Genomic DNA, 22,231 nt, shown 5'->3' on the forward strand with positions numbered 1-22,231 from the left:
CTTTATGATTTAATTCAAAGTTTCAAGAGAAATCATAAAGTACATATGCAGAAAAGTGATCATGGAAATGTATTTATAGCATCTACTCTGTACATGCTGCCTGTGGAACATTTCACAGGTAAATCTCAGGGTTCCTAGGTTGGGTGTTTCAGCCCGTCTGCTATTAGAGCCCCTGAAACAGTCAGAGGCAGCACTGGCATACACAATCTGTGCCACATTCAAAGAGTAAAAATCCTTGTGTTTTGGAAGCCTACCAGTCACAAAGTTGGGAAGTAAACTTCAGCTGTCTGAAATGTGTCATTTTAAACTACTGCATAAAAACTGTACAAAAGCAAGCTATGACAGCCCAGTAACAAGTTATACACTTATGCAAGGAACATTTGTTAGCATTAAACCACTCTACTCAGCCTTCATATTGCATTTAATATGCTTTACTAGTGAAATAAGTTTTCAATACTTTCTTTCTGTTAGTTTTACACTTTGACAGTATCAGAGAATAACATTCTCAAACTTGCTTAACACAGTTCAGGGTTGCAGGGGCCAGAACTTATTCCAGTAGCATTTCATATAAGCCAGGAGCCCACCCTGACTTGGACACAAGTCCATTGTATAGGACAGTCATGTGAACACCCAATTTTTGCCAATCTAGTTGACCTTAAGTAGAGTGTCTTTGGGTTGTGGGAAAAAAAACTAAAGGACCTGGAGAAAAATTACAGAGACTACAAAAGAATTTTCAAACTCCACACAAACAGCAGCCAAGCATGGAATTCAGATCTATTTTAATGGATCTGTGAGATGGCATTGTGAAAACCTGTGTCACCCAGCTGTCCAATGTTGAAGAATTCCAAGTTTAGTTTACATGGGTATATATAATATGCAGGACATGATCTTAAGCTAGCACTTCGTGTTTGAGAGCCTGCTGAACTGTTATAGTTTAAATACAAAATGTCTATTTCTATCTATTTCTATCAGTACATTCTAAATGTATTTAACATTATAATTATTAAATAATTAAGGTAGACTAACGCATTACTCTGTTGACATCAGTAACACAATACACATTTAAATAATCAATTGTCATTGATGAATATGCAGTACTTAAGAAGACATATATACATGATTTTCATTAGCTTAAATATTGAGCTGTTTTGGTTTCATGCACTTACCTTGTAAGGATGTGGTGGGTCCCAGTGCACCCAATCATAAATAACTGAGTTATCTTCACGTACCACATATTTTGCCCATGGTGATATTCTGAAGACTAGTTGACCATTTCTACAACGTATAACAACCTGTGTGAAACAAAAAAAATCAACCTTTCAGTATCCAAAGTAAAAGGAAACAAAGTCACATGAATATTTACTATGTTTAAATTTATTACCTGATTTATCATTTTAAGGAAAACCTTAATATTGTCACACACGTGCGCATGGGAGGCAGCTAAAGGGCTTGAGTGAAGGCAGTTCTGAGGCATGCCGTGATGTGGCAGAGTGCACTGACTCTTTTTCTCCCTTCCCTGTAGACCATTCACCTGGCTCTCTTGACATCACTTACGGGACCAAACCAATGGGAACAGTTCTTACCAGCTCCGGCCCCTCTGATGTCACATTCGGGCTTGATCCAATGAGTGATGAACACGTGCCCAATCCTTATGACCTCACTTCCTGTCTTCCCCTTTAAAAGCCTGCCCTTTTTCCCTTTTCCTTCAGTCTCGTTTTGGACTCGGTTGTATGTACTTCAGTGCTCTGTATTTCTATAAAACGATTTTGCAGCCAGGATACCAGATTATACGGGTGGCTGCCCCAAACGTTTATCTGAGTATGTCTCATTCTTGTGACAATATATAATGTATAAATGTCAAGCACCAAACCATTAAAAAAAATACATAAATAAAACAAATTACATGTGCTGTATGGGCATTTATCTAACATTTGGTCATGGCCACAAGTGATTCTATGGTTTGAGCTTTAACATTGGAGACAATATTGTTAAAAAGAAAACAACATGACCTTGCAAATTTTATTTATGAATTCTGGGATACAACTTCCTAGTACTGTATAGGTTAACCTTGAGAAAGGGAGCATTACAGAGAAACTTGTCTAATTTATTTCAGGGTCACAGAGGCAGGACTCCATCCCAACAGCCTCACACAATGTTCTAGTAAGGATCAATCTGATAAAATACATTTCAGAACAAGTTTCATTTGGCAGAATCCCCACAAAATGCACAAGCATGTCTTTGACACCAATATCAAAACTAATGTGATTTCTTAATATGCAGTGTATAGTATAAAAAAGCTAGTTCATTCATTTCAATATAAAAATGGACCACTGTAATGCTTCATTGTTAGGCCATTCAAATTACAACATAAATGAAAATTAAATTAAATTAAATTAATGCAGTGAATATAATGCAGATAGGTCAATACTTGACACTGTTTCAGTTCTATTCATTTTTGAAGGGTAAGTTGATGATAAAAAATGGAGAGGCATAAGAAAAAGTAGGTCACATTACTTTAATCAAACAATTAAGACCCTAAAACTTTAGTTGCCATCTCTTTCCACTGAATAGACAGGATGACAAATCCTTATGCACCACTCTAGGAACATCACCCCCACTCTCCTCTTGTCATGCACACAGGTACTGGGGTGGGAAGTGTCCACTTTGTCAGTACACCCAATTACTGCAGAATCATAAGAGAATTTCTGTAAGTGACATAACCTGGTTGTTTATTTATAGTCCAAAATGTACATGATGAACAGAAAAGGAACTGGTTATTGAATTTTGCTGATGTAGACTTCACAATGAATGTGTGAAGAAATACAACAATATTCTCCATAAAGGAGGTAAGAAATTCAGAACATAAACCCTTTAAAAAGTCTGATTTTAAAAAGAAAAGCGAACGCTAGAAAACCTAATCTCTATTCAAGATTTTCTTTAATTGATTTTACTATGATTTATTTAAGATACAGTGGGAACAGCCAAAAAAATTATAGAATTTTTTCCATTTCCATTTTTCTGATTTATAATAAATGATGGGAATCCAACTCTATTTACTCTGGTATTGTTGCCTCATAGTTCCAGACATTCAAGTTCAGATGATAGCCTGGTCTGTGCAGCTTCTTCTCCCAGTTTTTATGTAGGATTTCTTTGGATACAATATATCCATGGTGTATTGCCTTGTGGCTTAAAAATCAGTCAACAATATTTTGAATTAAGCAGACAGGTTGAGGAAAACATTGTGTTTGTTTTAAATGAGGAAATAAAGATCAAGTGACAGGAAATAAATATAAAATTACATATTGGTAGGGACCTTAAAAAGAAGGAGAAGAAATTTAGTTTAAATAAAGATTAAACATAGGTATAATGAAATCTTAACAGTATTCTACTGAATTCTACTAAGTTTCCCCAAAAGATCTGTTTCTTTCACTACAGGAATGCACATGTAACAGGAAATCTATGCATGCTAACACCACATTCAGAACCTATTGGTTTAGGTGTGCTTGTTTTTTTTTTTTCTGTTTTAAATTTCAGCTTTGTCCTACTTTTAACTTCTCATTTAACTAATATCTCCCTAGTGGGTTAATTTGAAAATTTTCAAAGCATTTTTCATTAAAGCACTATTACACAAAGGGATACAAGGTAAAGTATGTGGTGTGCAGTTTACAGTTTACTTATTTATCTTTTTATTTTTGGGGAGCTATTAGCAGTATAGAGTAGGAAGATTATTGCAGTTCACATTAAACAACTCTGAAAAAAAAAACTATTAAAACCGATTAAGGCATACAGTACATACAGCAAACTGTTATAGCTATGTTAAGTTATTTTAGTCTTACAAACTACTTTTTTTAAGGGGTGGATTTTTCAATCTGCCAGAGGAGTATAGTTTTCAGTTTTACCGAGAAAACTGTAAAATGCTTTCTACAAATTGCCCAGATTATTCACGCTCCCTTAGACTCTGAAACAGGTGCAATGGATAGATTAGGAGACCCTTGATTAAATAAGGAAAGTAGAAACAGTAAAACTATACTTGAGACAAATGGCTCTCACATCCACATTACAGCATTAAAAAACACAATGGGGAATAGAGAAATACCTAGACATTATTTTTAATATTTTGTTGATGTAGTACACTTACATTAAATGTAAAAACCTAGAAGGCAAGAAGTTCAACAAAAGAGAAGTGACAATTAATTCCATCAGACTCCACTGACCAACTGTTTGCTAAATTGTCCCATAAATTCTAAAAAGTTGTCAAAATTTCCACATCAACTACATAATTCAGTAAATTAACTCCAAAATCCCACAAATTTTCTTTTCAAGGTTTGCGTCTGGTATTCAACTTAGCCTAAGAATGCAGTAGGTTGCTCTTTTCTGAACAGCTTCAGAAAGTGATGTGTCTATCTTGTGCAATGACCAAAGAGCACTACAGGTATGGTAACATTTGTGCATTATACAGTCTGAGCATAATGCCTTCAGTTTTTAATGTGTTCTTTTTTTCTTGATAACACCAAACTGCAACTGTGTACAAGAAAAGCTTATACTTTTATGAGGTTTTTTTTTTAGTTGATGAAACTGAGCACTGGACTTTAGGACAGGTTGCTGGAATACTTACTTTGCTATCAGATTTTTAATATTCGACTTTAAACATATGCTCTTGGTGGAACAACATGCTAAAGATAAGGATTATTCTTTAGCCTATTACCTTCCTTAAAGATTTATTATTATTATTACCAAAAAACACATAATTCATATAACCACTTAAAGGCTATTAAAAGCTATTCATTTGCATTAAACCATAGTAAGAACTGGAATTCATGAAACAAGCAAGTCCCAGATATTAAATATCAGAAACTGTTCAATTTTCTGGTCCTGAGTTATTGTTGGTAAATAAAATATTTTACCATTGTGTAGTGTGATATTACTATTTACCCTGCAAAGTGACTTGAAAGGCTTCTTACTATGCACAATGGTATATAATAAATCATGAAGGAACAGACAGTCTGATGAGTGTTCCTGAGAACTACTGCTTAAAAGATTTCTTGCTTCAGACAGGAAAATATTTCATTAGTTATTGCTGTTACCACACCATAAAAATGCACTTTACTGAAAATTGTGCTTACTGTTTTTTTAACAGACTTAAACACATTCTCATACAAGCTATGTTTTCAGTATTAGTGTTTCTAATTTATTCATCCATTTAAAGAACATAGTTTTCTCCAACACATGAACAAAGGAGTTCAGAGCTCACTTCTCCATCAATGCATGCAAGACAGAAAGTAACTTAGCAAGGAATGCCATCAAAATTTCACATGCCCACAGGCACAAATTACAATCTTCCAATCGAACTTCGACTCTTCTGCAACTTGTATTAACTTGTTTTTGCTGATTCAATCTCAATTGGAAATGATTCAATGACAATAAAAAGCAGGTGTATAAATGCTTGCGATCGGACTTTGATTAGATCACTCCAACCACATTCAGGTGGTGAGCACATGTATTTAAATCTTGCAAGGGGTGGCATTAGCCCTCTGACTTGATTGCCTTTGGCCACTGTGGACACATTTTAATGCCAGGTGTAAATGTTACCTCGGTTACATTATATCCTGGTACAAGACGCATGTTAATACTAGCATACTAAATCAACACAGAGGAGGGCCATACCTTCGATTTAAAGGAGGGTCCAAATTGTGAGAGCCAATATTGTTAATTTCTGTAAAAACGTGCTAGAGTTATGAATTTTAGAAAGATTAAACCTTTGAGCACCCTGATAAATAAATTAGATGCAGCTTTATTTAAGATTCTTGTTTTGATTGTTTTTGATAAATTTATCCACTTCCTCAAAATGGCTTTACAGTTTTAACAATCATTACAAGAAACACATGCCTTTTTCTACGGTATTTGGTAAACTGAAAAAGAAATAACAGGGTGTTTGATTTTCTTAATCCTGAAAGTGAGAATTTTATGAGAGAAACTGAATTTCTGCCCAATTTTTTAACACTGATTTTATTTGCATAACTCAAGTCATTGCAAAAAGTTTTTATACATGAGATGACTGTCCTCAATGTCAGTATTCATATTAGATCAGATAATTACTTTAGCAAAACAGGACTGTATATTCTAATAAAAATCTGGATGATTCCCAGATATATGTTGAAGTACAAATATATACAGAAAGGGATCTTTTGAAAGGCCTGTGAAAAAAGATGTGCTGTTACAACCTTTGGTACCACCAGGGGCCTCATGTATAAACAGTGCGCACGCACAAAAATATTGCGTAAGTACGTTTCCACGTTCAAATCACAATATATAAAGCCTGAACTTGGCGTAAAGCCAAACACATTTCCACGGTACCTCATACCCTGGCATATGCAAGTTCCCCGGTCAGTTTTGCAGACTAGCAGCACCCAGTGTCAAAGCAGTGCTACTATTCCTGTGTGGTTTCCCTTTCTTTTTCAGATCCAAATCCCTGACGCAAGCAAAATACAATGTAATTAACTACATATTGTTTATTAAACCCAGGAAACGCAATGGAATGCCTCCAAAATACCTCCAGTGAAACCTGTGAGGCAATTGCTGTATTTTTAAATCAAAAAATGAATGATATTAGAAAGAATATAGTATATCCACTCCAAAACTGCAGATTCTCCTAAGCCCCAGAACTCCGTTATAAACAAATTCAATTATTTCACCAGGATAGATTTACCCAATTTACATAGAATAATTTCTCAACTGAGACCCTCCATCTGCGTCCTTGACCCAATACCAACAAGTTTTTTCAAAGAAGTATCGAGTGTGCTAATTGATAGTATTCTTGACAAAGTAAACTCGTCATTAGATACGGGGGTCTACCCAGACTGTCTTAAGACTGCTGTAGTTAAACCACTACTCAAGAAGAATAATCTTGACCCCTCTGCTTTTGAAAACTTTAGACCCGTTTCTAACCTGCCTTTCTTAAGTAAAATTCTAGAGGAGGCAGTCATTATGCAGCTAAATGACCACCTTAATAAACATGCTATTCTTGATAAGTTTCAGTCAGGTTTAAGAACAAATCACAGTACAGAAACTGCACTCGTTAAAGTAGTAAATGATTTGCGGGTGAATGCAGACAGAGGCCATTTATCTGTTCTCATCCTCTTAGATCTGAGTACTGCATTTGACACCATTGATCACAACACTCTTAGAAATCGCGTCAGTCAATGGGCGGGCCTCTCTGGTAGTGTCTTAAATTGGTTTGAATCCTACCTGGCAGGTAGAAAATTCTTTGTTAGTTGTGGTAATTACAACTCAAAGACAAATGATATTTTATATGGAGTTCCACAAGGCTCTACCCTGGGTCCGCTGCTCTTTTCGATCTACATGCTTCCGTTAGGTCAAATGATCTCAGGGCACAACGTGAGTTACCATAGCTATGCTGATGACAAGCAGCTATATTTATCAATAGCCCCTGATGATCCCGACTCTTTTGTTTCACGAACACAATGTCTTGCTTGTGTTTCTAAATGGATGAATATTAATTTTTTTAAGCTAAATGAAGAGAAAACAGACATTTGTGTAGGTAGAAGGCTGACCCCATCTTCACGAAATTTGGTAGGCGGCTTCCCTGCGCTAACTGAAACCGATGTACGTACTTATTTCAGTGGAATGACGCCACTGTCGACCGCCATATTGAACTTTCCAACGTTACTAATTCTCCAACTTCCCGTGTAGGTAGAAGGCTAAAATTTGGCAGGCTCATTCCATGCAGCTTACTTACAAAAGTAAAGCAGGTCACAACGTCAGCCATATTGAACTTTCTTATTTATGGCCCCATCTTCATGAAATTTGGTAGGCGGCTTCCCTGCACTAACCGAAACCGATGTACGTATTTATTTCGGTGGTATGACGCCACTGTTGGCCGCCAAATTGAACTTTCCAATGTCACTAATTCTCCAACTTCCCGTGTAGGTAGAAGGTTGACCCCATCTTCACGAAATTTGGTAGGCGGGTTCCCAATGCAAACTGAATCCTACTTACGTACATATATACGTTCATAGCCTGCAGCTCGGTAACAGTTTGAGGCGGAGTGGGTCCCCATCACAGTGCCTCCCACGTTGTTGACTACCTGCCTATATAAAGCCATCCGTCGCTCCGGACTGAGGGAAAATATACCAATAATTTGTTAAGGATCTCTTTGTATGCCACGTTGTCAGTTCGGCCCTCCAGTTGTAATATGACCAAGCTGTGCGCTGAACTTACTCTTGAGCATGCAATGTACAGTTGGCCATGTGAAAAGCAATCGTGCCTCAAATCTCAAAGCTTGGATTCCTTCTGTCATAATCGGTTAGAGTTTCATGGTTTGTTTCAATTACGTTAGTATTTGCAGGACTTGTTGTGTGTTGAAGTGATCTGTCAAGCGTTGTAAGCATACAACCGGTTTCATCGATAACTTCACATCCAGCTTTTGAGAATTTAAACATTCATAAATATCAAAGTGTCCACTATTTAAATTGTCATCTATGAATCTAAGATGTTTAAGAGGTATTGGCAGTTGTCCAAAGGTGTAAAATATTTGGCCATTTCGCACACTTGAAAGCGACAACCGAACAATTGAGCGGCAGTCATCAACTCACATGTAGAACCATAAGTGAAGGGCTTAAGCATTTCACTCTTATAGTGCTCTTGTGTAGTATAATTATCTCCTGTACCTACATCAGTCCACACCTTGAACCTGTCCCAGTCATTCAATACATAAGACACAATGTTCCTCCGGATATCAAGAGTGAGTCTGATATGGCCGTGCAATATGTAACAGAGAATGGAAAAGGCAGGCACCATCTCCGGGCATGGAAACCACTCGGTAAGCGACAGTTCTTTGATCGATGGTGATCGACTCAATAGACATGTTAATGGGGGTACGGTTGGAACGATAAAGGAAATGGGTACCTGAACAATGTAAACTAAGTCTAAAATACCTATACAATATCTATAATTGTAATAAATGAACAATAAAACAGCGGAGAAGCCGTGAATTAAATAAAAAGGCTGCAGTAATTAGCAGGGAGACGTGAATACCGTGGCGAAGCAAGGAAGGGAATGAAGAGACCGGAGCGACGGACGGCCTTATATAGGCAGGCAGCCAACAACGTGGGAGGCGTGGGGATGGGGGACCCAATGCCGCCTCACACGGTGACTGAGCTGCAGGCTATGGACATATATATGTACGTAAGTAGGATTCAGTTAGCATTGGGAACCCGCATACCAAATTTCGTGAAGATGGGCCCATAGGTAACAAAGACCGTTGGAAACTTCAATATGGCGGCCGACAGTGGCGCCATACCACCGAATTAAGTACATACATCGGTTTTGGTTAGTGCAGGGAAGCCGCCTACCAAATTTATTGGTAATTTAGTATAGGTGTTGTTGTTGTTGTTAGTTTAATGCATCTGATTGTAATTAACAGTGTGGCCCCGGCGGGCTGGAGCCCGGCCGGGACGCCCAGGAGGACGTGAGGAGGGCTTGTGCCTCCTCCAGACCGCGAGGGGGAGTCCGTCCTGGTTCCGTTGGGGCCACGGGTTGTGGGCATGGAAGCCCTTCCCTGTAGGGGCCCGTGGTCACCGCCAGGCGGCGCCCCGATGCCGGTTTATCCCGCGCGGTTGCCGGTTGGGGCTGGAGCCCGGGCGGGGCGCTGGAGGACCGGAGGGAGGCGAGTGCCTCCTCCAGACAGAGTGGGGCGTCCGTCCTGGTTAGGCAGGGGCCTCGGGTACAGGGCTTTGAAGCCCAGCCCTGTAGGGACCCGTGGCCACCGCCAGGCGGCGCCCCAGTACCTAATTATCCCGGGAGCCCGACACTTCCGCCACACCAGGAAGTGCTGGGGGGAAGACTTATTGTGGCGACCGGAGAGCTGCCGGGAGGACAGCCGGCACTTCCGCACGCTGGGGCGTGGCCAAGAATGGATGCCGGAAACACCTGGTGTTCATCCGGGAGCACTATAAGGGCCGCCTCCCTTCAGTCTGGAGCGGAAGTCGGGTGGAAGAGGACGGAGCTAGTGGGAGGACTGGAGGCGGCCAGAAGAGAGAGAGAGAGAGGCATTGTAAGGCCTGAGAAGAGAAAGAGAGGCATTGTAAGGCCTGGATTTGGGGAATTGGTGCAAGAGGCACTGCGGACTTGAGCGCGGGACTGTTTGTAAATACTGTAAATAAACGAGTGTGTGGTGCAAACAACGATGTCTGTCTGCCTGTGTCCGGGTTCAAGTTCACAATGGCGCCCAACGTGGGGCCATCCGTCTGGTGCAAGACGGGGGCCCCATAACGATAAATATTTTGTGAATGACCCGGCACAGCAGGGGACTCCACACGCTTGTTGCAGGTGTGGCCCGTGCAAAACCCCCGCGGGTGCGTTTTGCTCCGGAAACCGCCCCGACCGCGGCATGGATATCCCCGGTGCGGAGGAGGAATAGACATCGCCGAGCGCAGCGGCTCGAAGTCGCGCTGTCGACACGGACAGCCAGGCCGGCGTGGCGACGCAAAAGGCCACACCGAGGTGGGGGCCTCGGCAAGACGGGATCCGGGAGGTGAGTACCCTGCCCTGCAATAATCGGCCCTTCGGGGTCGGTCATACCTTGTTTTCCACAGGGAGGGACAGACCGGATCCGCGCCTGTGGCAGGAGCGCCGGGCCACGGGCTGTCGGCAGTGCGGCTACGGAGGCAGCAAAGGAGGCTGCGGAATAGTTCCACAAGGCTCTACCCTGGGTCCGCTGCTCTTTTCGATCTACATGCTTCCGTTAGGTCAAATGATCTCAGGGCACAACGTGAGTTACCATAGCTATGCTGATGACAAGCAGCTATATTTATCAATAGCCCCTGATGATCCCGACTCTTTTGTTTCACGAACACAATGTCTTGCTTGTGTTTCTAAATGGATGAATATTAATTTTTTTAAGCTAAATGAAGAGAAAACAGACATTTTAGTGATTGGCAATAATGGTTATAATGAGGTTATCTTCTATACTAATAAAAGGCAAAGCCCTCACTGACTCACTCGCTCACTGACACACTCATCACTAATTCTCCAACTTCTTGTGTAGGTAGAAGGCTGACCCCATCTTCACGAAATTTGGTAGGCGGCTTCCCTGCGCTAACTGAAACCGATATGCGTACTTATTTCAGTGGAATGGCGCCACTGTCGAGCCGCCATATTGAACTTTCCAGCTACTAATTCTCCAACTTCCCGTGTAGGTAGAAGGCTAAAATTTGGCAGGCTCATTCCATGCAGCTTACTTACAAAAGTAAAGCAGGTCACAACGTCAGCCATATTGAACTTTCTTATTTATGGCCCCATCTTCATGAAATTTGGTAGGCGGCTTCCCTGCACTAACCGAAACCGATGTACATATTTATTTGGTGGTATGGCGCCACTGTTGGCCGAAATTGAACTTTCAATGTCACTAATTCTCCAACTTCCGTGTAGGTAGAAGGTTGACCCCATCTTCACGAAATTTGGTAGGCGGGTTCCCAATGCAAACTGAATCCTACTTACGTACATATATACGTTCATAGCCTGCAGCTCGGTAACAGTTTGAGGCGGAGTTGGGTCCCCCATCACAGTGCCTCCCACGTTGTTGACTACCTGCCTATATAAAGCCATCCGTCGCTCCGGACTGAGGGAAAATATACCAATAATTTGTTAAGGATCTCTTTGTATGCCACGTTGTCAGTTCGGCCCTCCAGTTGTAATATGACCAAGCTGTGCGCTGAACTTACTCTTGAGCATGCAATGTACAGTTGGCCATGTGAAAAGCAATCGTGCCTCAAATCTCAAAGCTTGGATTCCTTCTGTCATAATCGGTTAGAGTTTCATGGTTTGTTTCAATTACGTTAGTATTTGCAGGACTTGTTGTGTGTTGAAGTGATCTGTCAAGCGTTGTAAGCATACAACCGGTTTCATCGATAACTTCACATCCAGCTTTTGAGAATTTAAACATTCATAAATATCAAAGTGTCCACTATTTAAATTGTCATCTATGAATCTAAGATGTTTAAGAGGTATTGGCAGTTGTCCAAAGGTGTAAAATATTTGGCCATTTCGGCACACTTGAAAGTGACAACCGAACAATTGAGCGGCAGTCATCAACTCACATGTAGAACCATAGGTGAAGGGCTTAAGCATTTCACTCTTATAGTGCTCTTGTGTAGTATAATTATCTCCTGTACCTACATCAGTCCACACCTTGAACCTGTCCCAGTCATTCAATACATAAGACACAATGTTCCTCCGGATATCAAGAGTGAGTCTGATATGGCCGTGCAATATGTAACAGAGAATGGAAAAGGCAGGCACCATCTCCGGGCATGGAAACCACTCGGTAAGCGACAGTTCTTTGATCGATGGTGATCGACTCAATAGACATGTTAATGGGGGTACGGTTGGAACGATAAAGGAAATGGGTACCTGAACAATGTAAACTAAGTCTAAAATACCTATACAATATCTATAATTGTAATAAATGAACAATAAAACAGCGGAGAAGCCGTGAATTAAATAAAAAGGCTGCAGTAATTAGCAGGGAGACGTGAATACCGTGGCGAAGCAAGGAAGGGAATGAAGAGACCGGAGCGACGGACGGCCTTATATAGGCAGGCAGCCAACAACGTGGGAGGCGTGGGGATGGGGGACCCAATGCCGTCTCACACGGTGACCGAGCTGCAGGCTATGGACAAATATATGTACGTAAGTAGGATTCAGTTAGCATTGGGAACCCGCATACCAAATTTCGTGAAGATGGGCCCATAGGTAACAAAGACCGTTGGAAACTTCAATATGGCGGCCGACAGTGGCGCCATACCACCGAATTAAGTACATACATCGGTTTTGGTTAGTGCAGGGAAGCCGCCTACCAAATTTATTGGTAATTTAGTATAGGTGTTGTTGTTGTTGTTAGTTTAATGCATCTGATTGTAATTAACCAGTAACAATATAATGGTCCACGAAATGGTAAACCTATTCTAAATACAATAGCTGCTTTAGCATTGTTAATCTCACTGCACCTTCTTCTTCTTTCAGTTGCCACAGCGGATCATCTTTTTCCATATTACTCTCACTGCACCACTCAGAGTATTAATATCACTATATCCGAGTGGGAAAATAAAAGATGTACAGAATCTCAGAAAGAGAATTATTGGTATACAGCATCAAGCACACGTTGCCTCAGCCATTCTGTCAATTGAGCTGCTTTCACACGGCAAACATTTCAAAACCTTTCCTGTACGGACCTCACGGTTCAGAAACACTTGCATCCCAAGAACTATAAACGCACTCAATCAATTGTTCCTTGTAGAACTGTTTGTACTTATAAGTAGAATTGCCTCACAGTAAACTTGCACTACAGTTATAATATTGCACAACCTGAGCCAATTTATAAAGCGAGTATTTACATAAGATGACATTATCATTATTAAGATGGAATGCAGCAAAATATGTTTATTATACAGATAAAACTTTAACTTCATCTAAATAATCTATATTGGAGCCAATCCCAGCCAACACAGGGCACAAGGCAGGAAACAAACTCTGGGCAGGGCACCAGCCCACCGCAGTAATCTATATTGTTAATAATTAAACATATGAGGACATGGTGTCACTGCACTAGCAAGACGCTGGTGCTCCATTCACGGATTGTTCCTGCCTCGCACTGTATTCCTGCTGGTGCTGGCATGACACAGGAAGAATAGATGGATAGAATAATTAAACATGTACTACGAAGATATTTCAATGTTTCTTAAAAGTTTTGAAGAATCGGTGTTCTAAGCTTACAGATGGATTAACATCTATCACAGAGCTGATTGTGTGGCAATTGTGTATTTGGAGAAAGAAAAGTAAGGACAGGAATTGGAGGTTAGTACGTTTGAAAGAGACAGTACTGCTACAATAATGTATTTCATCGAAGGTTACGCATGGCGCAGCATGCATCTTGCGTGAGACATGAACAATCACTGCGCCACCGTGTTCCCATGTTTAATAACATGACTTAGCTCCTATCATCATGAAAATGATATCACATATACATCTCAGTATTTTAATCATTCAGAGAGCTGTAATATCACAAATGTAATGGATTCTGTGTCCTGTCGGAGGAAGAGAAACCCCAGAAGCAAGTAGTGATTCACAAACATAGAGCACAAAGAAGATCAAATACAAAACAAAGCATTTAACGTGCTACTTTAAGTACAATGGGATTTGTGAAACTAGTAAATTAAACAATTTTAAGATGAAGTTTATGATGTTGTACTTTAATGACAAAATAAACTACGTGATTAAAGTGGAAATTTCGAGATTAAAGTTGACATTTCGTGCTTTTTTCCGCAGTGTGTGCCTATTATTTTTCGTCTTTACCCTAATAAGCTTTCATTTGACACTCAGACGGTGGGCTACGACTCGCCTTCTCATGGCGACTTTGATATGTGACTTCTTTTTTATTTCGGGCACTGTGCGACTTTGTGAACTTGAGCTTTCAAGTTTCTCCGACACTCTGTCACTTGATCAACTTAATTTTGTTGATTATACCACTGTTTAAACCAACAAATAGTAAGGTTTTCCTTGCCTCCACTTGGTATTCGCTGAAATTCTTATATTTTCCCCCGTGCTTTTCCCATTGTCTTTTCACAGAAGGCTGAGCTTAAGGGCTATTTATATTGATTTGCATATTCAAAGAGGCATAATTCTGGAAGGAGTTGGGGCGGGACAGCAGGCGCGTGCACGTGCGTTACTTTTCACGCTGACCGGGATTTACGTAGCGGAAGAACGTGTAAGTTTGCATACGCACAGATTTATGCATCTGGATTTTTGTGTGTGTACACACATTCCCGCTTTTGTGCTTACGCCATGTTATAGTGTGAGTTCTATGCACGTTATACATGAGACCCCAGATCACTGAAGTCTACTGATCATGCATCAGTGTCCCAAAACAAAATCAAACAAAACACATCATTATCATCACCAAACCATCAAATCTCCTGATTATGGGTTTCCAGCTTCCATTTTTAGTCACACTCAGTCATTTTTTCTAGTAGTGGATGTCCCATCAACATCACTCAAAAGTACTGAATAGTCTATTAAGTCATAAATCAATTTAGAACAATATCTAAGCTTATGTAAAGCTATTCAACTTTGACTACATGCTGAAAACTTCATCATCAGAAAGACTCCTGCAAATGGCATAGTAGCATAAAAGAACCCATTGGTTACTACTATTTTAATCATGATTGCTTGAATCCAATTTTCTACAATGTACCTGAATGGTGGTCAGATGTTCTTAACACATCAGCTAAAACTGGAACTTTTTAACTGACATCGACTGTTACTGCTGGAAAACAAGGAAAACTGTCATGGTTTAGGACAGGGGTGGCGAACTCCAGGCCTAGAATGCCGCAGTGGCTGCAGGTTTTCATTCTTATCATCTTCTTAATTAGTTACCTTTTTTGCTGCTGATTACTTCTTTTAATTAACTTGACTCATGCCCCATAGTTGTTTCTTTTTCTTTAATTAACAACCAAACAATAATGAGACACAAAACAAGCCACCACATGACCAGCACCCCTGTGCCCATTACACAATATCTGAAAATAAAGAGAGGTGATGGTATGGTAAGGTTGATCTCTCAGGTCACCAAAACATTTTTAACGGTGCTCTTAGAAAGAACAGAAAAACAACAGTTTGATATGTGTGATGTGGCAGAATGAGAACAGCAACAAGCCATGGAATTAAAATACGAATTTAATTAACAGCAAGAATTAGCTTCTCATTAAGAAAGTGATTGGAGTGAAATTGGTTGGAGTTTGAAGCCCCAGTTTAGCTGGTCATCTTTTAGCTCGTTTCACATCTCATTTGTGCTTGACTGTCATTTAATGAAGAAAGGAATCAATTCAGAGGACTGAACTCTTCTAACAGGGCTATTAAAGTGATGGGGGGAAAAAGTTAAGTAGCAGTGAAAACTGGTTACTGATAAGGAAAAGGGTTAGAATGAAAACCTGTAGCCACTGCAGCACTCCAGGCCTGGAGTTCGCCACCCCGGTTTAGGATGAATTGTTGCATCAGAATAAACTATCACTGAAAGAACTAAGAACTGCTGTGTTTTCAGTAGTTCTTAAGGGGGAGATCAGATCATTCATCCTTGTACTAAAGATAAAGTTCAGCTTAGTTTTCAGCAAGATAAGGATAAAAACAACACAGAATTTATCATACATATGAATAGCTGATGCAGGAAAAAAAAGTAAAGTTTTGTAATGACCTTGTAGGAGTTCCATTAAAATCTTTCTGGAGGACACAAACAAGCACTTCCAATTTAGAAACCCATAAAAGCTAAAGCAGTTCTGCAAAGGCTGCCAAAATTCATTGAAATTCTTGCACAGCACAGTGAACGACAGAGTAGGAACAAAAACTATGATGTAATAAGGAACTGAATTCAAGGGTGGTAATTAGGTTTGGCATACATTTCTTTATATGCAAGGAATAAGTAACACACTTTAATGTGATTATTTCACACAGGGTCTCGTTTAGTTGTATTAGGTTTTGGTTGACAAGTTAGTAGGTCACTGTGAACAACACACAGAAATTCGAAAAAATGAGATGGCTAATACTTTAATCTAGTAATTCTTACAGTTTACACTCCTCAACTAATTTACAGTTTTTATTTTTATCTTTACATTTACTGGAAATTGATTACTTGACCAAGAAGCCTCATACAGACAGGTGTTCTTGTTCTGAGGTGCTATTACTGCATACCGACAGAGACCACTTAAGTTATCTGACTGATTCATTAAGGTAATTATGTGCACCTGGATTCATTTACGTTTACCATAAAGTCCTTGATACTTATGCAATCAATGTGATTCTGATTTTCTTTCCTATAATTTGTTTATTTTATTCATTTTTTTTTTGCTTTGAATGTGCAAAATAAAATTTATTACAGTAAATTCTGCAACAATATAGCAAATATTAAATACTACTTTGGATTCCTTAATAAGAGTAAGGAATGTATGGTTTACAGTTTAAAAAATGAAAACTATAATATTTCAATTTTTTATATATACTGTACACCATATTCCCTGCAGGCATATTTATATTTTTATTATACAACATACATACACATTTATATACATATATACACAATATCTCTATATATATATCTCTCTATATATATATATATATATATATATATATATACAGTGGGTAGGAAAGTATTCAGACCCCTTCAATTTTTCACTCTTTGTTATATTGCAGCCATTTGCTAAAATCATTTAAATTAATTTTTTCCTCATTAATGTACACACAGCACCCCATATTGACAGACAAAAAATAATTTTTGAAATTGTTGCAGATTTATTAAAAAGAAAACTGAAATATCACATGGTCCTAAGTATTCAGACCCTTGGCTCAGTATTTAGTAGAAGCACCCTTTTGAGCTAATACAGCCATGAGTCTTCTTGGGAAAGATGAAACAAGTTTTCACACCTGGATTTGGGGATCCTCTGCCATTCCTCCTTGCAGATCCTCTCCAGTTCTGTCAGGTTGGATGGTAAATGTTGGTGGCCAGCCATTTTTAGGTCTCTCCAGAGATGCTCAATTGGGTTTAAGTCAGGGCTCTGGCTGGGCCATTCAAGAACAGTGACAGAGTTGTTGTGAAGCCACTCCTTCATTATTTTAGCTGTGTGCTTAGGGTCATTGTCTTGTTGGAAGGTAAACCTTCGGGCCAGTCTGAGGTCCTTAGCACTCTGGAGAAGGTTTTTGTCCAGGATATCCCTGTACTTGGCCGCATTCATGTTTCCCTCGATTGCAACCAGTCGTCCTGTCCCTGCAGCTGAAAAACACCCCCACAACATGATGCTGCCACCGCCATGCTTCACTGTGGAGACTGTATTGGAAAAGTGATGAGCAGAAGGCCGAAGGTTTACTTTCCAACAAAGACAATGACCCTAAGCACACAGCTAAAATAACGAAGGAGTGACTTCACAACAACTCTGTGACTGTTCTTGAATGGCCCAGCCAGAGTCCTGATTTAAACCCAATTGAGCATCTCGGGAGAGACCTAAAAATGGCTGTCCACCAACGTTTACCATCCAACCTGACAGAACTGGAGAGGATCTGCAAGGAGGAATGGCAGAGAATCACAAAATCTAGGTGTGAAAAACTTATTGCATCTTTCCCAAGAAGACTCATGTCTGTATTAGCTCAAAAGGGTGCTTCTACTAAATACTGAGCCAAGGGTCTGAATACATAGGACCATGTGATATCTCAGTTTTTCTTTTTTAATAAATCTGCAACAATTTCAAAAATATTTTTTTTTTTTTTGTCTGTCAATATGGGGTGCTGTGTGTACATTAATGAGGAAAAAAATTAATTTAAATGATTTTAGCAAATGGCTGCAATATAATATAAAGAGTGATATATAAAATTGAAGGGGTCTGAATACATATTAGATATATATATCCACTGTATAGATATCTCTATATATATATATATATATATATATATATATATATATATATATATATATATATATATATATATATATATATATATATATATATATATATATATAGATATATATAGATATATATATATATATATCTATACCAATAAAAGGCAAAACCCTCACTGACTGACTGACTCATCACTAATTCTCCAACTTCCCGTGTAGGTAGAAGTCTGAAATTTGGCAGGCTCATTCCTTATAGCTTCCTTACAAAAGTTGGGCAGGTTTCATTTCGAAATTCTATGCATAATGGTCATAACTGGAACCTATTTTTCTCCATATAATGTAATGGAGTTGAGCTCGATGGCCCTGGGGGGCGGAGTTTCGTGTGACATCATCACGCCTCCCACGTAATCATGTGAACTGACTGTCAACACAATATGTAGAAAACAAGGAAGAGCTCCAAAAAGCGCTGAAGAAAACATGCATTATACAATTGAGAAGGAAGCGAAACAATAAGAAGCGACAGAGTCACACATACAACCATATATATATATATATATATATATATATATATATATATACATACATACAGTAATCCTCGCTATATCGCTTCGACTTTCGGCTTCACTCTATCGCGGATTTTAAATGTAAGCACATCTAAATATATATCATGGATTTTTCGCTGGTTCACGCTTTCATGGACAGTGGGTCTTTTAATTTAGGTTACATGCTTCCTCAGTTTGATTGCCCAGTTGATTTCATACAAGGGACGCTATTGGCGGATGGCTTAGAAGCTACCCAATCAGAGCATGTATTACATATTAACTAAAACTCCTCAATACTATAAGATATGCTTCCCACGTGGCGCTTGTTTTGTTTGCTTCTCTCTGTCTCTCTCACTCTCTCTGCCTGACGGAGGGGGTGTGAGCACAGGGGGCTGTTTACACAGTGGCTGTTTGCCTAGAAGATAGGACGCTCCTCTACAAAATGCCGCATTATCGTGGTACTTCTGTATACTTAAAAGCACGTATTGATTTTTTGATTGTTTGCTTTTCTTAGCTAGCGCTCTCTCTGACATTATCTGCTCTTCACGGTGCTCCTTTGAAGATAAGATATGTTTGCATTCTTTAATTGTGAGAAAGAACTGCCATCTCTGTCTTGTAATAAAGCACAGTTTAAACGCTTGACTAAAGGGTGTTATTTCATGTCTAGAGGGCTCTAATAATGTTAACAGTGTGGGAGAGTTTATAAGGGCTTAAAATATATAAAAATAACCATACAAACATATGGTTTCTACTTCGCAGATTTTCACCTATCGTGGGGGGGGTCTGGAACGCAACCCCCGCGATCGAGGAGGGATTACTGTATTTAGAAGGTCGTAAACAGGTTTTCTATGCTCTAACTGCAAAAATAATAAATAAAGAATCCTACTTCGCGGAAATTCATTTATCGCGGCAGAGTCTGGAACGGATTAACCACGATAAACGAGGGTTGACTGTATATATATATATATATATATATATATATATATATATATATCAATCATGTTACGTTATTATTAAAATGTTTTCTTTTCTTTTTCATTACTTCTTTAACACACTACTTCTCTGCTGCGAAGCATGGGTATTTTGCTATATATATACATATATATATATGAATGACCTCCAAAGAGCTGTGAGACTTTTGATCACGTGAACTTGTCTGCAAAAAGTGGCGTCTCCTGCCCTGCAAAAGTCGAGCAGCCAGCGCGCGCATAGCTGCCTTTGAGACGCTGACTGTGCTTCTGCCTTAAGTCGGGAAACTAATATTAAGGCGCTTTGCACTTTCTTTTGCACGTATACGATTATGAGGACTTCAGCCTGGATTATGAAGACACGCACAGGAGTGAAGGACCGACAGTGCCATCACAGCCGATTAATGGCTGGGACGTCTCACCAGTCTACACAAGACCCACTGCGACTGTCCCCAAAAGGCGCTCATATCGTCAGCGAAGACGTCTCTCTACACTATATAAAAGAAAAATGCAACTTTCCTTTCTTTACACCTTTTTTCCTTTTATCCCAAATCAATGCCTTTCTCTCTTAACATTGCAGAGAACACAAAACTAATTTTCTTTAATTGCTGGTAATGCCGGTAAGGCACATTACATTACCAGAGGCAGAAATTTGGACGTTCACATAGAAAATTTAATTTCTATACCACAGCCGTCATGTAGCGCCTTTCAAAAGGGATCTATTACCGACAGATGATCCATATACGTTTTAGCTGCTGTTAGTACTACTTACTTGTTATGTTACACCGTCTTTAAAATGTAGTTTACCCGAAACCACTCCAGTAGTGCGCAATGTAGCTTTACTTCTTAAAACGTTAATGTTTTACTGTTTAATAACTTAGACTACATTTCATTATTTTTCCCTTGCACTCAGTGAACAAAGCTATACACACACATATAGACACATACATATATATACACACATATATATACCTGTGTGTATGTATGTATGTGTGTGTATCTATACTAATAAAAGGCAAAGCCCTCACTGACTCACTCACTCACTCACTGACTCACTTATCACTAATTCTCCAAGTTCCTGTGTAGGTAGAAGGCTGAAATTTGGCAGGCTCATTCCTTACAGCTTACTTACAAAAGTTAAGCAGGTTTCATTTCGAAATTCTACACCTAACGGTCATAACGGTCGATAACGGTCGACAACGTCCGCCATGTTGAACTTTCTTATTTACGGCCCCATCTTCACGAAATTTGGTAGGTGGCTTACCTTAGCTAACCGAAACCAATGTACGTGCTTATTTCGGTGGTATGACGCCACTGCCAGCCACCATATTGAATTTTCCAACGTCACCAATTTTCAAACTTACCGTGTAGGTAGAAGGCTGACCTCATCTTCACGAAATTTGGTAGGTGGCTTCCCGGCGCTAGCCAAAACCGATGTACATACTTATTTCGGTGGTATGACGCCATTGTCGGCCGCCATATTGAATTTTCCACACGTCACTAATTCTCTAACTGCCCGTATAGGTAGAAGGCTGAAATTTGCAAGGCTCATTCCTTACAGCTTACTTACAAAAGTTAAGCAGGTTTCATTTCGAAATTCTACGCGTAATGGTCATAACGGTCAACAACGTCCGCCATGTTGAACTTTCTTATTTATGGCCCCATCTTCTCGAAATTTGGTAGGCGGCTTCCCTCCACTAACTGAAACCAATGTATGCGTACTTATTTCGGTAGTATGATGCCACTGTTGGCCGCCATATTGAACTTTTCAACAGTCTTTGTTACTTATGGGCCCATCTTCAAGAAATTCTATCGATCAAAGAACTGTCACTTACCGAGTGGCTTCCATGCCCGGATATACCATCTACCTTTTCCATTCTCTTTGTTACATATTGCACGGCCATATCAGGCTCACTCTTGATATCCGGAGGAACATTCTGTCTTATGTATTGAATGACTGGGACAGGTTCAAGGTGTGGACTGATGACGGTACAGGAGATAATTATACTACATAGGAGCACTAGAAGAGTGAAATGCTTAAGCCCTTCACCTATGGTTCTGCATGTGAGTTGATGGCTGCCGCTGAATTGTTCGGTTGTCGCTTTCAAGTGTACCAAAATGGCCAAATATTTTACACCTTTCGACAACCGCCAATGCCTCTTAAACATCTTAGATTCACAGGTGACGATTTCAGTAGCAGACACTTTGATGTTTATGAATGTTTAAACTCTCAAAAGCTGGATGTGATTTTATCGATGAAACCGGTT

General features: G+C 39.6%; 1 protein-coding gene across 1 annotated transcript in view; it reads right to left on the bottom strand.

Moving 5' to 3' along the window:
* The window catches only part of LOC120523552 (1,4-alpha-glucan-branching enzyme-like), a 918,458-nt gene that overhangs the window by 630,425 nt on the left and 265,802 nt on the right, over positions 1 to 22,231 (bottom strand). Inside the window, exon 4 of the mRNA XM_039744954.1 lies at positions 1,167 to 1,292. Coding sequence (XP_039600888.1) covers positions 1,167 to 1,292 — 126 coding nt within the window. The remainder of the gene's footprint in view (positions 1 to 1,166; positions 1,293 to 22,231) is intronic.

Source organism: Polypterus senegalus, chromosome 2, assembly GCF_016835505.1.
Source record: "Polypterus senegalus isolate Bchr_013 chromosome 2, ASM1683550v1, whole genome shotgun sequence".
Lineage (NCBI taxonomy): Eukaryota > Metazoa > Chordata > Cladistia > Polypteriformes > Polypteridae > Polypterus > Polypterus senegalus.